At 33.6% G+C, this 20744-nt stretch overlaps 1 protein-coding gene across 1 annotated transcript in view; it reads right to left on the bottom strand.

Moving 5' to 3' along the window:
* LOC111712458 (serine-rich adhesin for platelets) overlaps positions 1-20744 on the bottom strand; it is a 65565-nt gene that overhangs the window by 28797 nt on the left and 16024 nt on the right. Inside the window, exons 16-28 of the mRNA XM_023487069.1 lie at positions 19996-20129; positions 18546-18909; positions 17741-17862; positions 15317-15396; positions 14740-15043; positions 13355-13464; positions 12439-12960; positions 9862-10071; positions 8770-8955; positions 8040-8578; positions 7353-7886; positions 6884-6994; positions 5961-6034 (exon numbers count right to left, since the gene is read on the bottom strand). Of these exons, the coding sequence (XP_023342837.1) occupies positions 5961-6034; positions 6884-6994; positions 7353-7886; positions 8040-8578; positions 8770-8955; positions 9862-10071; positions 12439-12960; positions 13355-13464; positions 14740-15043; positions 15317-15396; positions 17741-17862; positions 18546-18909; positions 19996-20129 (3290 nt within the window). The remainder of the gene's footprint in view (positions 1-5960; positions 6035-6883; positions 6995-7352; positions 7887-8039; positions 8579-8769; positions 8956-9861; positions 10072-12438; positions 12961-13354; positions 13465-14739; positions 15044-15316; positions 15397-17740; positions 17863-18545; positions 18910-19995; positions 20130-20744) is intronic.

The raw sequence follows: 20744 nt of genomic DNA, 5'->3' as shown, positions 1-20744 counted from the left end.
ACAGTGCTATGATGTGAAGAGAAAGCTATAACTTGACAGTGCTATGATGTGAATAAAAAGCTATAACGTAACAATGCTATGATGTGAATAGAAAGCTATAACTTAACAAAGCTATAACTTAACAGTGCTATGATGTGAAGAGGAAGCTATAACTTGATAGTGCTATGATGTGAATGGAAAGTTATAACTTAACAGTGCTATGATAAGAATGGAAAGCTATAACTTGACAGTGCTATGATGTGAATGGAAAGCTATAACTTAACAGTGCTATGATGTGAATGGAACGCTATCACGTAACAGTGCTATGATGTGAATAGAAAGCTATAACGTAACAGTGCTATGATGTGAATGGAAAGCTATAACGTAACAGTGCTATGATGTGAATGAAGAGCTATAACGTAACAGTGCTATTATGTGAATGAAAAGCTATAAACTAACAGTGATATGATGATAATAGAAAGCTACAACTTAACATTGCTATGTTGTGAAGAGAAAGCTATAACTTAATAGTGATGCTATGATGTGAATTGAAAGGTAGCGTTAAAATCAGTATTCATCAATTATCCATGCTTACATAGACACTCCTACATTCTAGAATTCATAGATTTAGAACTTGTTTTATGGAATTATAAGGGAGGTTTAAGTGGACTATCGAGGCAATTCCAAGTGCCCTTAGTGTTACATGTCCGATTCACATCGGCACTCTTAACAATGAGGAAGATATCATCGTTTTTTAATTGGAAAAATATAATTTCTCTTAATCGCTTTCCTATTCTCTGCTGCTGCAAGAGAACCGCAATAGAAAATAATCTATTTTCTGATAGAAAAATTAGGAGTCCTTTATTTAAGCTGTAATAAAGGTTTAAAGGGTATCATGCAACTTAAAACCAAGAGGACAAGACACTTTAAGCGTTATGAGAACAATGTAATACTGGGGGAGGGGGCCTATACCCCTCACGCAACCCTCAGATATTAATAACAAAATGGTGACTCATTGTCCAGATAAATGTTTACAGATATGGAGTTGTTTTGGTAATGAAGACGACATTTTCATATTTTCCAGGAATGTTCGAAAACAAGTTGTAAGCTAAATATTATTTTAAAAAACAAAATCAAAACTAGTCTATTATTCTTAAATGGGTATACAACAGAATATACACGACCCAACTAAGAAATATACACTAGGAAGCCAAATATGTTTCTTTAGAAGAAGTGTACTGAAGATTTTGAAAGAGAAAAAAAAACAGAAAAGCGATAGAATTTATTTGTTATCAAATATGTGATACATTTTCTTGACAACATATAGCACAAAAAATAGATTGGAATTTTTTTATTTTTAAAAATGTTGGAGAAACCTGGAAATTTTTCTTTCAAACTAAACGGTTGAAATGATATATTATTTAAATAAAAAACCCCTACCGATAAACCAGAATTCATGGTTGGAATGTTTAACGGTTTAACTGAAGTAAAAGCCAGAGCTGAGCTCTTCTTAACTCTAAACGGTTGCTTCACAACTGATGATGATCTATCTATCAGCCGCAAACTCTCACAGCGCGGGTCTGGACGGTACGGCAGAGCTGTTCACTAGCTCACTACGCAGAAACCGGGACGGTACTGATTAGACAGTAAAAAAGGGCACGGTACGACGGCGCTGTTACCTACGCAAACCCCGGAACAGTACTAAGCTATTCTTAACACTATTCAATACTTATTTAAACCTCAAACGGTTTTATTACCTTTAAAATCTATTTCAAGTGGAAAAGGCCCAATCAAATGAGAACCTGAGACGTTAAAATTATTATATACATATTATATTTATTTATATAATTTTTTATATGTTAGTTGGAAAATTAATAAACTAAATAAACTCAAAAATATGCTAAATACTTCCCACTATTTCCCCAAACAAAATTTACCTATGAAATAATAACATTTATTCAATTTTGATGGAATTTATCACACCTAATGTTTCCCGTTGTAGGGTGATTAAGTGACTATATCGCCCTACAACAGGGCGAAAAAGTAACCTTTTCACCCAGCTATTAAAATTTCAACTTGTATACCTAATTTGTCTAATTGTAGTGTGATAAAAGTAACTTTATTGACCTGCTTTTAAATAGTTTAAGTTAAACTGAAAGAAACTATACATGTACTGAAAGTTTTTGCTGAGATTTTTAATTTTTCTAGTTCGTTTTCGATCAAAATGAAAGTATTTTCACACCGAACGTAGTGAGGTGTGATAATACTTTTTTTTAAACAAACTAGAAAAAATAAAAATCCCGGCAAAAACTTTTTCGCACTTAATAATAGCCATTACAATGACATAAATAGATAATATTTTTTTAAATAATAATTATAAGAATTTACATAATTATTGCCAAATTTATATAGTTTTAATTACACTGCTTAAATTATATAAGTTTCCCAGGCTGAATCTGTTCTGGTGCAACTTGATATTTGAATAGACATTAACACCAGTTCAAACTTAACTAACATTATTAATACACAGGACAGGTGTTAATAATGTGATTTATCAACCATCAGGGTTCTCTTTTTTGGGATAAATAATATAAACTTAACTAACATTATTTTACACTGAACAGGTGTTAATAATGTGATTTATCAACCATCAGGGTTCTCTTTTTTGGGATAAATCGTAGATATAAAACAAGAACGTTTTAATCTTAATAATGTTTTTAAACACTTAAACCTGGGTGATCATGAAATAAAATTTAATTATAAAATATTTTGGAAAGGAAACAATAATAATAATGTCGATTTAATTTGTTTCCATGATAGCTCTAATCTAATGTCCTAAATCAGAAAATAAGACAAAACAATTTTAAAAAATCTAAAAAACGTCAAACAAAATTTCACGCTAGATCGAAATTTTAAATATTTTTAACCATAAGTTCTTAACTCCTCTTGTTAAAACTATTGAGAAGAACCAACATCTTTAGAATTTCTAATATGTTACCGGATATTTTTACTACTGTCCAAGTGCAGCTTGTGAACCATGCATTGTTTACATAGAAGCAGGTTCTATGCGACCTAGTGATGTGCAGTTATGTGACATGAAAGTACGAACTTTTTTAAAATCATGATTGAAATACTCATCGAAAAGAAATGGTTTTCTTTGAAGAAAAAAACATTTTTGGTATGTACTGTGTTGTGTATACAAGTAGCATGCAATGATTGATGTAAGGCGTACTGCAAGATTTGTGAAACCCAATTCGTGCTGACATCATTTTTATGTTATCACAGTAAAATATTGTTTTGAAAAGAAACGTAAACCGTGAAAGGATTAAAAATTTGAGACGTGGTTAAATATGTTTGTCTTGCACAGGGTGTCCCAATAAACCGGGGAATTCAGTGACGGTTCTGAAATCGTCTTTGTAAATGATTGATTGAATTAGTATGGTTGGTTATGTCTACTCGGAAAGAGATGCATGCAGTACTCCCGAATACAGAACAGTTGTTCCTCTTCACTGTTGCAGAAATGTTACGGAACATCATACAACGTTTTGCACAATAACTAAACAGTCTTTTACCGTTTACATAAAATATACTCTAGCAAACGTAACATTATTTAGACCATTGACATTAGGTAGAACAACCCTAATTCTTAACAAAGGCGATTTCGAATTCGTCTATTAATTCCCACGTTTATTGGGACACCCTGTATTTACAGTGCACAGCAAACTAAACCAGACTAATCCACAGAACAGCTCCAGCATGCAACAACACTACAACTACAACAACACTACAGTACCTTAGTTAATATTTGCTAAAAGCCAGGTGTACAGGAGATCCAGTTGTACTGGTACACCTGCAGATACAAGGTTAGGTTAGGGCCGTGTACAGCATGTACTGTACTGCTTTGTTATGTGTCAGTATAGTTGAACTATGGCGTAGACCATCGGCATATTGTTCTTCAAAACAGTCTTCGGAACTAATAAAATCAGTGTCTCCCAGGTTTTAATTGCTAGGTCAGTAAGTGGCGAATTCTAATTCTATATAATGAATATGGAAAATTGGCCTAATTTCATCGTTATTAACATTTTTTGTTCATAACTAGCAAATTAAAAAAAGTTTTCATTCACTCTTATATACTTTGTTGAATAACTTGTCTTTTAACTTTTTAAAGTCAAATTTGAGAGGTTCATTTTAATTGTACTTAACAGTGTACATTGGAGAAAAATTCGGGCGTTAATTTTTTATACGCAAGAAGACTAGAGATAATTTTGCGGAATTGAGCAGTAAGCATGCCACAACTTCAATCTGATTAATCTGTTAATAATACTCTATATTATTGGAAAATGTTAAAAGCATGCTAGATAAAAATTTAAAGTTTTAATTTATAACAAAATATATATTTGTATTTTTTGAATAAATGTTTTCTGGGAGTAACCCCGGCGTGAAAACATTAGTTTGTTATGGTGTAAGCTAACTTTAATTAGCGTGATATATCAACTGGAATGGATCATATTACTTGAATTTATACCATCACACCTAGATAGATAATGTTCAGCAACTGGAAGTTTGTATCGTGACTTGTGTAAATAGTAAGAATTAATTTTTGATACATTTTAATGTAAAATAAAAAATGTTGTTTTTAAAGGGAGTGTTCGCGAAAAATGAAAGGGGGTATAGGCTTAATGCGATAAAAAAGCGCTTTTGATCGCTACTACTCTTACTTCTATCTGTTGCGTCTGTAAGGAGAAAATTGCTAAAGACGTTTCATACCGAAGAACGTAGTGTCCATACAAATAGAGAAAATTGCAACATACGACTTAGACCGTAAAAAAATCAATTTAATTTCAAACAAATCATTCAGATATTACAAACTATAGTCATCGATTTTCTTTCGCCACATTTGTATATAGATGATTTTTCATAATATGTTTTAATTGTTATGATCTGAGAGTTACATTTATTCCTGTTTCGAGGATTTTTGGTAATGAAGACGACATTTTCATATTTTCCAGGAATGTTCGAAAACAAGTTGTAAGCTAAATATTATTTTAAAAAACAAAATCAAAACTAGTATGAAATATCAAATATATACAAATGTGGCGAAAGATAATCGATGACTATAGGTTGTAATATCTGAATGATTTGTTTGAAATTAAATGGATTTTTTTACGGTCTAAGTCGTATGTTGCAATTTTCTCAATTTGTATGGACGACATGTTATTCGGTATGAGACGTCTTTAACAATTTTCTCCTTATAGACGCAACAGATAGAAGTAAGATTAGTAGCGATCAAAAGCGCTTTTTTATCGCATTAAACCTATACCCCCTTTCATTTTTCGCGAACACTCCCTTTAATGCCGAAGATGTAAAACAATGTTTCTATGACTAAGTTTTTAAATTTCTTTCTGTCATGAAATTAATTGCGTAACTTCCTTTATTGCATACTTATATTCAACCCGATTTGAAAACAGATTTAGCTTTTCAATAATCATTCAAATAATCTTCATTTCTAAGAACAAAATTTTTTAAGGATTTTCCAAGATCAGGCAAATATTCAAAAATTTTCACCACTTGTATAATTAAAAATTAGATACAAATGGGTTTTAAAAAAACGAAATACTTCTTAATCTGAATGTGTTTATGTCAATGACATCTATTGCTATCTGGTCCAAATTGTCATAAAAAAAATTCATGCGATCGAAACTTTTGATAAGAATGCATAAATCTACAGATCTTGATATCGATGCATAAATCTACAGATCTTGATATCGATGCATAAATCTACAGATCTTAAATATCGATATTTTTAGTGGAAACATTTTAATGAATTTAATTCTTGAAAACATTTGTCTCAAAATTTTGCAATCGCTTTAGAAGATTTTCAGATCCAAAAAAATACGGATTAGCTTTTCCTGAAAGAATACAAAAAGTTGCGACCTCTGGTCCGAAATATGAGAAAGAGAAAATGTCCCTGGCTATCCTACCTTCTCTGTGTTGAGTCTCTGTGTTCAGGATCCGTTTTATCCTCGAAGCTCATTTTCAGTTTCATATTATCCGCCTTAAGAATAGATAAGAATAGATATAAACCAAATAGATTATCTAGTAGAATAGATGGCAACGAGAATTTGTACACTATCAGTACAATTGTATTCTTACGTCACAAGTGTCAACTTAGTTTTATGTGTCCGACAAAATTATGAATAATAGTGATAACAAAGTGCTTATCTTACAGTGAAATAAGTGCAATTTTGTGTTTTTTATTTTCTGGTTTTTTTCACTTTTTTACTTAATCTTGGAACAAATGTCAAATATTGGGAGAAAATGCTGTCTTCCTTGTTATATTAGACACTTGTGAATGTATAATAAGTTCATTTCTCTGTTGCCACCTATTGTAATTGATAATCTATTTGATATGAAATATTTGTTTTGAATTTGTTTAAAACTTATTTTCTATTTTTTGCCAAACCTACAATTGTGAAATTATGAAAGGTCTATGCTTATTAAAAACCTACGTGTTTTTCTCTCAAATGACTTAATTGTCCCATCATTCAGCATTCTTTCCATATCAATTTTTATTTAAAATGGAATATCTATTTCTTAAAATATCATTTGTTGAAAACAATTCTTTTTTTCTTAAAACATATTATTCTCTGCATCTGCATTCCCCCCTTTATTAATTGATATATTTTTTCTTAAATTAACATTCTATCTTTGATTTTGAATTAACATATATATTTTTTAATTGATTGGTTAATTCTTAAATAAACATATTTTGATTAAAATTAGTGTTTTGTTGCAGTTGAGAATTATTAAATTTCTTTTCGTCACTGCACATGGTAAATTAATTACTATGATTGTGGTTAACACTGTATCATCGGTTGAAAACTCTAGAATTTAGTTTCAATACCTGAGTAGATAGTTTAGCTAGTTTTCCAGCTAGATCCCCATCCGCTGATATACGTATACTGGATCTAGGGATTACAGGAGTACGGGATCCAGTTCCACGCTTTACAGGGGTCTAAATATAGATAAAGGTAATAACCGGAACACTGGAATAGGAAGACGACTTTCAGACTTGATATTAGATTATAAATGAGATATAATGAGACACAACAATTGTGCAGTGTAAACAAAACCATTTCACTTAATAAGTCATTCAATAAGTTACGAATAAATTTATTTCAATTACATCAAATTCACCCAAATATTGGTTCAATCTTCCTATTACACAGTTATCTTTTTCTCACTATTTCACAGTATACACGTATACTGAAAGGTGTATGGTAGGTATCCGTATTATGCTGGGTTCTCAAGCTATTATTATAGATATCAATGTATAAAAAGGAATTCTAATGTATTAAGTTTTTAGATTTTACCTCTGGAGCAGATTTTCTTCCTGTCCTTGGAACTGGATCAATGACGACATCAGTAAAGGAGAGTCCAACATCATCACTGCTGTTACTATTGCTACGGTTGAGGTTTGGTGAGGAAACAGCTCTGGCTCCATCATAACTAGAATCCTTCTTGAGAACACTCCGCCCTGGAGGATCAACAGATCTCCGGTTTAAAGAAACATACTCTTCTACAGAATCATTCTTGAGTATACTTCTCCTTGGTATTCTTGGTTCAGTAGCTCTACTGGAGCTCAGAGATACAGGCTCCTCACGTACCTTGAGAATACTCTGCAGATCCTCATCCTCTCCGTCCTTCCAGGATTCGTCTCTGCTGAGACGACGAGGAGAAGGGACCGGGATCGGACCAGACACAGGAGTAAGTTCGGATGAAGATTTCTCCGCAGTCGGAACGGGACGGAACGCCGATGAGCGAGAGAAGAGAGAGTGTGAAAGACTAGAAGGTTCCTCATGGTAAAGAGGTGATTGTCTGAAGGTTGTAGTGGAGGGAGGAGACACCTAAAATAAAGTTTGTACATTTCCCTTTTCTAAAAACAATTCATAAAAATTCTGTATTAAAATTATCGTGAAATGAACAGATTATTTAAACCCAATCAAAATATTGGGAAATTCTGATGGCTAAAAGATCGTTTTTTCAATGTTAAGTCTAACCTGGAATAATCTTGGAGGACTAGATGACTGTCTTTGTAGACTTGGCTGAATTTGGTTTAATCTGACGTGTGGACTAGAGTTTTGTCTCTGGAAGACCGGAGAACTCCGTCTGACAGAAGAAGGACTAAACCCTCTCCGGGTGGACGGATCTACAGGACTGGAAGCAGATCTGGTGTAGAGAGGAGGAGGAGATGGATCCAGGTTCTGCAACCTCGAGTTCACGTTCTCCGAGGAGAAGGCTGGAGAGGGCTGCCCCCTGGGTGGAGAAGGTTGGAACCTGTCTCTAGGTGGGGGACTGATCACTGGTCGAAATAAAGAGTTTCTAGTGAGCAGTGAACCTTCGGATACACAGGTTACAAGACGACTTCTCCGTCCTGGTTCTCCAGTATTACTGCTCCCAGGGTTGGAGGAGAAGGACGGTTTGGAAGGAGAGAATCTAATACTTGTGGAAGATTTTCCGCTAGAACTGGAAGATTCTGGAAGAGTAGATCGGGGTATTGGAAGATATCTTCTTGGCTGAGGTACAACAACATCCCCCGCTGCAATTTATAAAGTATTATATCAAATTTAAGTCACACTAAAAACATGATACAAATAAATCACTTTCTTACATACACAGTTTTTTAACAATAAGCTGGAGATGTGCTTATATTATGAATTTTTAAAACCAGGTCTGGTTCAGAATTGTTTTATAATATAAACGATTAATTAATATTTTTTAATGAAATACCTAGTTCCTCTAGAGAGACAGGACGGAGCATTGCAAACAATGGCGAGGTTCTTGGTCCTCCCAGTGGTGATATTCTGGAGCTGGAGTCGGAGAAGAACCCCTTCCTTGCCTTCTCCACCTCGTCCACAGTTATAGGCTGGGTCTGGAACCTAGAGTTCTGCTTTCTTCTCCTCCGAACTACAGAGCCTTAAAAAATAAAATATTTTCTAAAAGTGAAATGTTCTGTGAACAATAATTTAGAATAAGAGTAAATAGGATCGAATCATAATTTGAGTTTATTAGTACTACTTTATTTCACTCTTTCTGTGCTTGAAGCATCATGATATAAAAAATAAACCAGGACTTGTTTACACTGAAACAGGTCTTTCTACCATGACTTGAACGAGATTTCTGATAAATCTGTTAGCTTGGCATAAATACAGCCTTTCTAAATTCATGACTAATTCTTTTATAAATTATAGAAGAATTTTTTTTTGAGAAGCAGAAACCACCCAATCACAACCCCTCCCTGGTACCCTCGACAAATTCCTTAGATTTTAACATAATTTTTCTCCATGGCCAATGTTTCCTGGACATTTTAGACTTTATTGGACATCTCTCACATGAGTTTATATAAATGTATTGCCATTTTGCAAATTATTTTACATTGTTTGAAATTGAACGATTTATTTGAAAATAGATTTTTAGACTTTTGTTTTAGATAGTCAAACATCTCATAATCTCACTAAAGGATTAATAAAAAAAAAGCTTTCCACTTATTTTTAAAGTTTTTATTTTCACTCTAAATTCTCAAAAATCCTATCAAATATCGTTTAACCCATGTTATATGATTTTTAAAAATGGTTCTAACTTAATTCGAATAGTTGAATGTGCCTTAATGGTCATAAAATCCCAAAATGGTCAAATAGAGTGATATTTAGAAAAATTAGTTTAGAATGATAAAATTTCGTATTTAAGCAAGTTTATCCTAAAACTTCTTAAGATAAGTGTCTCACATCCGGTACCTTTATTTTCAGCCTCCCCCCCATCTATGCATTATGCAGTCTCTGCCAAGACTGCCACGGGGATGGAGAGTTAGTCTGAAATACCAACCTGTAGCAGTAGCACCACCAATACGAGGAGGACGACCTATATTCTGCCCGGAAGCATCAGCGGACATATTCTGCCAGGCGGCATCAGCTGAAATTATCTGCCCAGCTGAATCAGCTGACATATTCGGCCCGGCTGCTGACAAAGAATCAAAGATTTTAACTCTTTCCGCCAAACTGAGTTTTCTCTCATAAAACCTGGATCTTTCCACGCCTAGAACACAGGTTATTAGATTTAAAACTTAGTGTCAGATCAAACCACAATAAAGTTAAGAAGAAATTGAGTTTTTGCCACAAACTCTGATTTTCCAATCCCTTTCCATTAGATATTTCAAACCAAGAATTCTGTTAGATCAAATAATCTAAGTTTGAAAATTAAACTATCAAAAGTTTCAACCATCAGTATTAGGATTAGAAAATTTGAGTATGTATCAAAGACAAAATCCGGTCTGGGTTGATCATTCTTCAGTTCTTAAGAATATTTCTAACATTATGATTCAACCAAATGGAACTGAAAATAATAATGGTAATCAGATTTAATATTTTTTTATATCAATCTCTTCAAATTACATTATGGTCTCCACTTCCCAAGAATTACTGAACAAGTAATCTGCAGAACCTAAGAGGGATATCCACTGAATTTTAAAATTCCTCCCACAAACTTTAATCCTGCTTCTGTTGCTAACAGTATACACAGATATCATCTTCAAAAGAAAATTCTTTTATTCCAATCATTAAACTCGATATTTAATTTTATTTGGAAGTTTTGCAATGATTTAAGCAATAAAAAATATATAAAAGCTAGTTGGGGAAAAACTGATTTGTTGAACAATTCACTTAAATGTTAATTATCCAGCAGTGTAGATTAATTGCCCCTAATTATACTGTGCAGTTTGCACGTGCCAGGCATTTCTGCATCATTATAAATGTTGATTGCATGAATACACAAATGCCAAGCAGAGGCGGTTGTCAGGGATGGGCATCCTTGCTTGACAAAATAGGGTTCCCACCCCCCCCCCCCAGAAAATGTTTCCGTTTTTTAAAATGCGGTCAACAAGGTTTTATAAAATATATATGTTTGTGCATTGGGTTTTAGAAAAAGAAGGTTGGGTGGTGCGATGTGCAAATATATTTTTTTTGCAAAAAAGTTTTCTAATTGCAATACTGATTTTTATATTTTCAACTTTTAATTCTTCAAATTTAAATCACGCAACCTATACGAATATAAATTATGAAGTGCTTGTGCTAGAGATTTATAGAATATTAAAATAGTAAAGCTGAAATGCTTGATAGGGCTCAAAAACAATACCCAGCCTTATCTCGACATGTTGCTGAAGGAGGGGGGGGGGGATAAAAAGTTTGAATAAGATTGGAATGTAATAAATGCAACTAGAATTCCGCCAACTAAGCGGAGGAAGAGATGAATAAAAAGTATTCAGGGTTGAGGTCAGATTAAGATCTAGGTGTAAATACAATCAGAGTTGGAAGTTACAGGGTTACAGGGTTACCCAAAAAGAATGAGACTGTGAAGACGACCTAACATTCTTTGAATATGACGATCCCAAGGTTAAGTTAAGTCTTCTGGTTTTGATTCACAGTCTTTTAATCATGATAATAAATGAATCATGATAATGAAGACACAGGCAGCATAAAATTCGTTCAGTCTTCTCTGAAATCTCATTTTTGGACCTTTGTGGGTAACCATGTAGTTGAAAAGTAACTGCAGTCCTAATCAGAAAAACCGGGAATTAATTTACAATTAATCAGACGACTTTACAATATAATTTTACAAATATGATTGTTAAAACGATAATCACAAAATAGCCCTAGTCCTGCCATTTCCAAAATGTGGTCTGTCTTTTTTGAGCTGTTAAAATTGCCAGTAATAGTCGTTTGATTAACTGTCAATTAATTCCCGGTGATTATGACTGTACATAAATAGGTTCAACTGGTTCAACTACTGGTTTGAGTTAAGATTGAAGCGCAGAAGAAGTAGTTTAAACACTTAGTTCTATTTCCTCGCTCATAGATTAATTTCAATCACAAGAGGTCGAATTTAATTTACAGCTACTAGAAGATGAACTAAAAATAAAAAGTTTCACTTGAGCAAGCTGAACTAGGTTACCTAGTTAAACTTTTTATCATCCATATATTCAATAAATCCGACCTTAGGTTCAATAAACATAATCTGAGTAAAGTTGAAATTACTTATACACGACTTTCCAGTTAAACACAGTTAGTTCTAATTAATATTATTGTTATTAGATGGTAATTGGTTACACCATATACCATTATCAGATGATAAATATTCATTTTACTTATTATTGTGTGGTAGGTTTCACTGAAGATTTCCAATACTGTGGGAGAAACTTGACACCATGAGAATACTTTTACATGCATGTCAAATTGATAGTTTTGTTTTGAAAATAATCTAAATAAAGTTGATGTTTTTACAAGAACCTGATCCGAGGATTCTCCCATATTTTGGCGGATTAGAATTTAGGATACATAAGGTTTGCGGATATGGTGGATATGGGTTCGTGGAAGTGTCCTAAACCTAATCCAATATTAACCGTCTTACCTTCTCCATTATCTGAGAGATGTTCTTCAATACAAAGCACCTCATCTTCATCACCCAGAGGGGGCGTTCTGTCCCGCCTCTCCAGGATTCTCAGAGGCGTTCCCTCCAATCCCTCCATTCTTCTGAGGGGCGGGGATCCACGCCTTGGTGAGCAACTATGTGATGGGAAAAGACGAGATGACTCTGAGACTGGTGGACTACAAGATCTGAATCTGTTGAAAACCCCAGCTCTTCCTTCATCATGTCCTCCTCTTTGGGGTTCAAGAACATGCTCATCTCCAGGTCCTGGATCAGTCCGACAATAATTAGTTGTAAATTTAGTTGCATCAAACCCGGATCCGGTCCAGTCTCCAGGTCCCTGGTCAGTCACGGGTTCAAGGACAGGGGAGGAGGATTTCTCTCTGTGCTTTAGTATTCCATGAAGAGTATCATCTCTATGTTTAAGGATGGGACGGATACTACTAGTATGCTCCGGGATAGAGGAGGAGAGGGAGGGGAACTGAACTACAGGAGAAGTACGTCCTAAACAATATTTATCAATAATTATTTAATATATCTTTTATTTTATTCCTATAATGGAATAAAAGATAGATTACTCGAGAAAAATTAGTAAGATCATTTTAACTGAATATATCAGAGGTCGGTTTTGATAAATTGGGAGACGTAGTTCAACCAGTTATGGCAAGCTTAACTACTTCTAAATAAAAGGATGAATGTCAAGGGAAAAAAAACTAAAAAATAAATAAATGAAAGGAAAGTTGAAAAGCATGAATGAATGAAGCGATAAATAAAATAATAAATAAATAAATAAAAACAATGAATCTACGAATTATTGAATCAACGAATTAATAAATAAATGAATTAAAACTACCTGACTGTTCCTCTCTATCAGATTGTAGAGATGAATTAAAACTACCTGACTGTTCCTCTGTATCAGATTGTAGAGATGAATCAAAACTACCTGACTGTTCCTCTGTATCAGATTGTAGAGATGAATGTCTTGAATACCGTCTGGCGCTTCCACTCCTAAAATTTATTAATTGAAATAAATTATTAATTTCAAATAAAAAACTAATCTTTTATGTTTTTAGTCAAGTGTAGATACAAGAGCAAATAGGAATTAATTAACATTGATTGGACAAAAATACTTGTGTCTGACAACAAGATTTTGTTCTGAACTGAAGCAACCTATATAATAAAACAAGGCATTCGTATTTATGTCACGAATAGCCGGCCAAACGGCTGGATCTAATGGGCGAAATTTTTTTGAGGAAACTCATGGGTGGCCGGGGGGTATATAAGGCTAAAACAATGTGATTTTTTTCAATTTTTTTTTTTATTTTTTTCCCAAGGGGAACGCCGATCCCTTCTGCTAGTTATAAATAAAACTGCAAAGAACATCTTAAATATAAAAAAGACAAGAATAAAAATGATATATTGAAATAAAAGAAAGGTAATTTACATCAGTATAAATGTAATATTACATAATCTGTAACTAAGGAGTTGATTGAGAATTTACAAACTGAAATCGAATTTTTTTTTGTTGAATGTTGAATTCTTACAATTTTTGTTCGTTTACTCTCTTATGACAAACATTAATCAAACATGATCCTCCCATTACAGTAGTACTATTACTACAAGGTGTTAAGTTACTTTTAACTTGGGACGATTATGTAGTATAACAATTCGTTCTACAAACGTTCTTTTAGAAATTTTTAACTTTCACTCAATTTTCAAGGCGATAAAATTGATATGTTACTTTGTAGGGAAAAAAGATTCTCTCGACCAATTTGGTCAGCAAAACATCCTTTACTATGCTTTGGATATTTATAAGGAATAATTGGTCGAGGGAACCATTGGAAGCAATAACATTTCTTTGATTTCTTTATTAAGAAGTGGCAAACAACAATTATTGCTGTAGTCAGAATCATTTTTAAAACACCCCCCCCCCCTTCAAGCCATACAGACGGAAATTTTTCTTCATCTTGTTTTATGAGTGACTATTTGAGACCTGGATTTAAAACTCATGCTACGTCATTATTCTAAATCTTTTAATATTTTTAAATCTTTTTTTTCTCTGCATTGTATAGATAAAAGGGTAAAGTTGCGAGAGCTAGAGGGGAGGTTAGCATAAGGCAAATCTTTTTTTTACGAACATTTTCATTTTAATTCTTTTCTCAGATTAGTCTTTAAGTGTACATTTTTGAAATCTCCAGTAAGCAAGAATGTTCTTTAAAAAGTTATGAAAAGTAAAGTTTTTAGGAACGAAAACACTAAACTATCATCTATTATGATCATTACCTTGAGTTCTCCTGTGCCCCCAGAGGCTCACCAACCGGAGATATTGACTCCTCCGACCTCCGAGATTTTAATGACGGAGATATTGATTCCTCCGACCTCCGAGATTTGAGAATAGATTTAGGTCTATCAGATCTATCATCCAGCTCATCATCTGTGCTCCACTGTTTCTTCTTGAGGATGGATTTAGGTTTAGGTTCCATCCACTCCTCCTCCTCCTCATCCAGGTCTAGGTCAAGCTCCTCCTGGGACCCAGATCTACTGCAGGTTCTACTGCTGTTGCGAGATTTCAGGATTGATTTTGTTCCTTAATAGGGAGTAGATTATTGTTGAGTAGATTATGGAGTAGATTAATGGTGGTACATTAATAGGGAGTACATTAATAGGCCAGGGAGTAGATGACTAGATCATAGGGAGTAGATTAATAGGGAGTAAATTTACAGAGTGTAGATTAATAGGGTGTAGATTCATAGGGAGTAAATTCATAATTAATAAAGTAGATTAATATTTTACGACAAAAATTTGATTAAAGTGTGGCAATACTATTAAATAGAGTAGACTCCATAATTTCTTATCTTACCTTCTACGTCTAGGTCTTCAAAACTGGCAGATCTGCTACAAGTTCTGCTACTGTTTCTGCTACTTTTCTTCAGTATAGATCTAAATATATATTAGTATTAGATCTGCTACAAGTTCTGCTACTGTTTCTACTACTTTTCTTCAGTATAGATCTAAATATATATTTGTATTAGATGTGATACAAGTTCTGCTACTGTTTCTGCTACTTTTCTTCAGTATAGATCTAAATATATATTAGCATTAGATCTTCTACAAGTTCTGCTACTGTTTCTACTAATTTTCTTCAGTATGGATCGTAAAATTTACTATTAGATCTGCTACAAGTTCTGCTACTTTTCTTCAGTATAGATCGTAATATATATTAGTTTGAGATCTGCTACAAGTTCTGCTACTTTTCTTCAGTATAGATAGTAATATATATTAGTATTAGATCTGCTACAGGTTCTGCTCTGTTTCTACTAATTTTCTTCAGTATAGATCTTAATATTTAGTATTAGATCTGCTACAAGTTCTGCTCTGTTTCTACTAATTTTCTTCAGTATAGATCGTAAAATTTACTATTAGATCTGCTACAAGTTCTGCTACTTTTCTTAAGTATAGATCCTAATATATATTAGTTTGAGATCAGCTACAAGTTCTGCTACTTTTCTTCAGTATAGATAGTAATATATATTAGTATTAGATCTGCTACAAGTTCTGCTACTTTTTCTACTAATTTTCTTCAGTATAGATCGTAATATTTAGTATTAGATCTGCTACAAGTTCTGCTACTTCTCTTCAGTCGTAATATAAATATTAGTTTGAGATCTGCTACAAGTTCTGCTACTTTTCTTCAGTATAGATACTAATATATATTAGTATGAGATCTATTTTCTTCAGCATAGATTAAATGAATATTTCTCTTTCCTTCCTACATAACCAAAATTTTATTCTCAATCGAACTTCCCTTTTACCAAAATAAAAGAAATTCCTCTTTCCCAAATTGAAATTCTCACTTCCCAAAAAAATGAAAAACCCCCTCTCTTAATCGAAATTTTCACTTCCCAAAAAAATAAACCCGCTCTCTAAATTGAATTTCTCTCCTCCCCCCCCCCAAAAAAAAAAACCTAAATCGAAATTCACTCTTCCGAAAGCGAAATTCTATTATCCCAAATAATCGAAATTTCACCATTCCTAATAAAAATTCACCTTTTATCTATTCTCAAAATTCCCACAGTAAAATTTTAAAATCTCAAAAATTCCTCTTAACCTTAATCAAAATTCCCCAACACTAAATCATAATTCCACCCATGCTAGATCATAATTCACAAGCTGAGCTAAATTGAAGAAAAGAAAAGGGAAATAAATTTAGTGATAAAAGAAGATGAAAACATGTTTGTGGGAAAACAAACAAATAATTTCTAGAATTCCAAAAAAATGAAAAAACCTGGAAAGCTTAGTTAAGTCTAACTAGGTTAAACTACTTCTACACTCTACAGGGTTAGCCACAAAAGATGAGACTTCAGAAACGACTAAACGGAGTTTAATCCGACTTTGTTCTTTCAGTCGAGGTTCCCTGTGAAATTGTTTCTTCCTTAGCATAATCATCAAATATGCCATTAAAAGTGTATATTTGAGGCAGGAAACCAAAATAAATTGTCATTAAGGTAGTCTTTACAGTCTCATCCTTTGTAAGTCACCCTGTAGATAGATATCCAACAAGATCAAGATTAATTTAGAGAAAACATTCACAGTTATTAAGAACGAGAACAACTATAATTATGATTCTTTTTAAACAAAATATTCTTATTTCCTTCACAGAAAATTGCTTCTAGTAACAATGCTGAGCTGGGAACTTTAGAATGGGAAACCTTTAATCCCAACTGCTTAATTAAAATATCCAATGTGAACACTTTTGATTTCTTGCTTAATCCGCTCTTTTTTGGATATAGTACAGAAAAATCAAAAACCGGTTTTTCAAAATGAGAGAGTCCATCCCGTTTCTGTATATTAATCTTAAATGGCGCGCAAAAATTCCCGGCTTCTGATACGCGACTCTGATTGTTTGATTTTATACACTTTTCAGGATACAAGTACAAGATTAGGTTAGTCTCGAGATTAAGAATAAGAGAGGATCAAGCATTGATCTCGATATCCATCATTATAAAGTTCGCAGCTCTGATCAAATATCATTAAAGGGACTGTCGGACATTGGTGTCATTTCAAGAGGAGCATACCCGATTCACAACAGTATCCTTTAAACCATCAATGATGTAGAAGATATCGTCATAGAGATTTCACAATTGTAAGAATAATACATAACTATTTTACTCCTGTTTGCGGTTGTTAATCGGATATACCATTCTATAAATGAAGAGTCACTTGATAATTACGACGATCAGTCCCTTTAAAGACTTGAAAACTATTAACCACAAATACGTTGTACCTGGTTCCCTCTGTGCCCGGGTCTGGACTATGACTGCCACTGTATGTACTGTACGTGCTGCCGAAACTTGCTTTTCTCTTCAGTATACTCGCCTTCTCAGGGGAGGCCTGATTGTACTCAGCCTGAAAAATGGTACATAACATTTTTTCTTGTTTGTTCCTCAGTCTGTACATAAGACCAGGTTATAAACTAGAGTAACTACGCAGTCTGTACAAAAGATCAATTATAAACTAGTGTAATTACTCAGTCTGTACATAAGATAAGGTTATTATAAACTAGTGTAATTGCTCAGTCTGTTTACATAAGATCAGGTTATAAACTAGTGAAATTACTCAGTCTGTTTATATAAGATCAGGTTATAAACTAGTGTAATTACTCAGTATGTACATTTAATCAGATTAAAAAAAGAGGAATTACTCAGATGAACATCAGAAAAGATTTACTTAATTCATATTGAGAACGTAACAGAAAACTGCGGAATAGGAAGACGACATTAAAGCATTAATAAAGTGTATTTGATGCTGTTAAAAAGTAAATAGTTTTAATAGTAACTTATTTAATCACTTATTAAATGATTAGTCATAACTTGAGTCTAAAAGTAGTCTTTCTATTTAAGAGTTTTTTGGTTTTCCCTGTTTACATCAGAATCATTAAAATATATTGTGTACATAGAATAAAAACAATGTGCACCAAAAAGATACCAAATTATATAATTTTAATGAATTACATTATTAGGAGTTTTGGGAGCAATAATTGGCAATATTTGAAATTATCCCCTTCCCGCCAATAAACAGGATTTACTTACATCTAGCATAAAATCATCTGCACTTGCTCTTCTCTTTAGTATAGACGGAATCTCGGAATCTGATCTGTCGTCTCCAAACGAACTGTTCCGACTACGATGACTCGTCCGCGGCTCGTCGGACGAATCCGGAGACGGTGATCTGATTCTAACATGCTCCCCTCGGCTGTTAGGGGAGGGGGAGCGGATCCTTACATGCTCCCCCTTCCCGTCCTCCCCAGCAGACCTTCGCTTCCCCTTCCCGAAGATATCATCCCGGTTCTTTAGAATACTAATTGTAGAGTTGGGGTTGCTGGGGGCACTGTGTACTGTATGTACAGCATGTGCAGTGTAGGACAAGTCCTCTGTACTCTTCTTCAGAATAGGTCTATAACAGATTTACAGTTATTTTACCAAATTGACGGGATTTTATGTTGATTAATTGTCCCTTGAGATAATTAAGTAAATGACATCCCACTACTCAAAGTTTTAGTATAAAAAAATTCGGATTTTCATTTTAGAAGCCGATGAAATTGTACTAAACTTTGTTTGGATGCTTTACAGGTAAAATTGGTCTTGAAAATCCGGCCTTTCTAAGGTATAAATCTCTTAACTTTCCTGTAGAGGGAAGGATGGGCGGCATCAAGTAAATTTCCCAAAAGATATCAAACATTTAACAATTTAGAGAGGTGATAAAAAGAGGGGGGGGGGTGACTTTTAGAAAAATATCCAATAGTACAGAAGAATAATAAGTGGGAAGAGGTTCATAATGTTTACACGGTACAGGTTTATCAGCAATAAATGAGACTTAAAGGACGATCTGTGTCTCATTAGATAATTAAACAATATGAAAATTTAATTTTGTTTTGTATTGTTTTAACAAATTGTTTAAGCAAAGAAAGAAACAAACATACTGCTGCAGGAAACCAGAATTAATTCTGTACAGTCGTCTCTAAAGCTTCATCTTTGTGGCTAATCCTTATCTATATATGTAAAGTGGTAATCTCTCTTTGTCTGTCTGTTTTTCTGTTTGTTGGTATGTTCTACAATAAACCCCTGGATTGATTTGTCTAAAATTTTGATTCGGCACTTTGGTAGAACCGAGGGAATGAGCTTAGCTATGTTGAAAAACTTTAAGTTAGAGTGGGTTGACCTTCCAGGCGAAAGTTATATCCAAGGCAAAGCTGAGTTCCCAAGCTAGTATAAATAAAGAAAGACTGAAAGGCTTCCTGCAACTTAAGTTTCTTCTATCTATGGTAAATAAATCAGTTAGCTTACAACATTCGAGTTTTTGTCTAAGGCAGAAACAAAATTCGAGCCGCAGATCGTCAAATTTTGAGAGTTTTAGGTCGTCATTTAAAGTCTTATCTTTTGTAGGTAACCCCTGCAGTATACCATAAACCAAACCCATTTATAAAATTAAACTAGACATGAACCTGTTTTAACAATAATAATAGATTAGACAGTGCCCTACCTTAATTTTGCAGACGACGTCTCGGAGTTGTGCTGTGCCTCTAAAAAGGAAGACGACCTATCCGGCATTGAGAATGAAGACGACCGAGCTCTGAACGTTTTCTCAATATCTCCGCTTTCCCAAAACTGTTTGCCCTGAAAACAAGAAAGTTACGCAAGAATAAGACTAAATAATTACCCATCAAAGGGAAGTGACTCTCCAATTAAAGGGAGTGCCCGGCTATGTAAGGTAGTTGAACGGAGTATGCAGTGTTGCGAAAAACTTCTTTGGGATTCATTTGAGACATATTACGCTTATTAAAGATCTGTAAATCCTGAGTTTGAGCGCAAATTCGACGTTCAAAACTCCTACTTTGGGGGTGGATACGTTTTCAGAATTAGTTTTTTTTAAATTATTACATAACGATTAAAAGTTTGTTAGATATTCATCAACTTGAAAATCGACTATTTGAAATGGTTGTTTCTCTATGCAGTGTCCTGCGCATTTCTTCCTTAGAAATTATCAGAATAAAACACTTTGAGGCAAAAAAAATATCTTCTTTACCATTGTGAATTTTACATGCCCCTCTTTGAAAAGAAGCTTTCCATTGATTTGTTCACAGGTTTTAATTTTAAGAGTTTCAATAAAAGTTTTCTAAAGTTAAAAGAAATTGATTTGTTCTTACCCTTAATTTTAAAATCAAAATCTAGAAAAGGTTTTTTTAAATTAGAGCGATGATTTAAAATTCCATGGATTGTTTCCAACCGTAG

This window comes from Eurytemora carolleeae, unplaced genomic scaffold (assembly GCF_000591075.1).
Source record: "Eurytemora carolleeae unplaced genomic scaffold, Eaff_2.0 scaffold1281, whole genome shotgun sequence".
NCBI lineage: Eukaryota > Metazoa > Arthropoda > Copepoda > Calanoida > Temoridae > Eurytemora > Eurytemora carolleeae.
The sequence above is the reverse complement of the archived record's forward strand: the minus strand, read 5'-3'. Positions and strand labels throughout refer to the sequence as shown.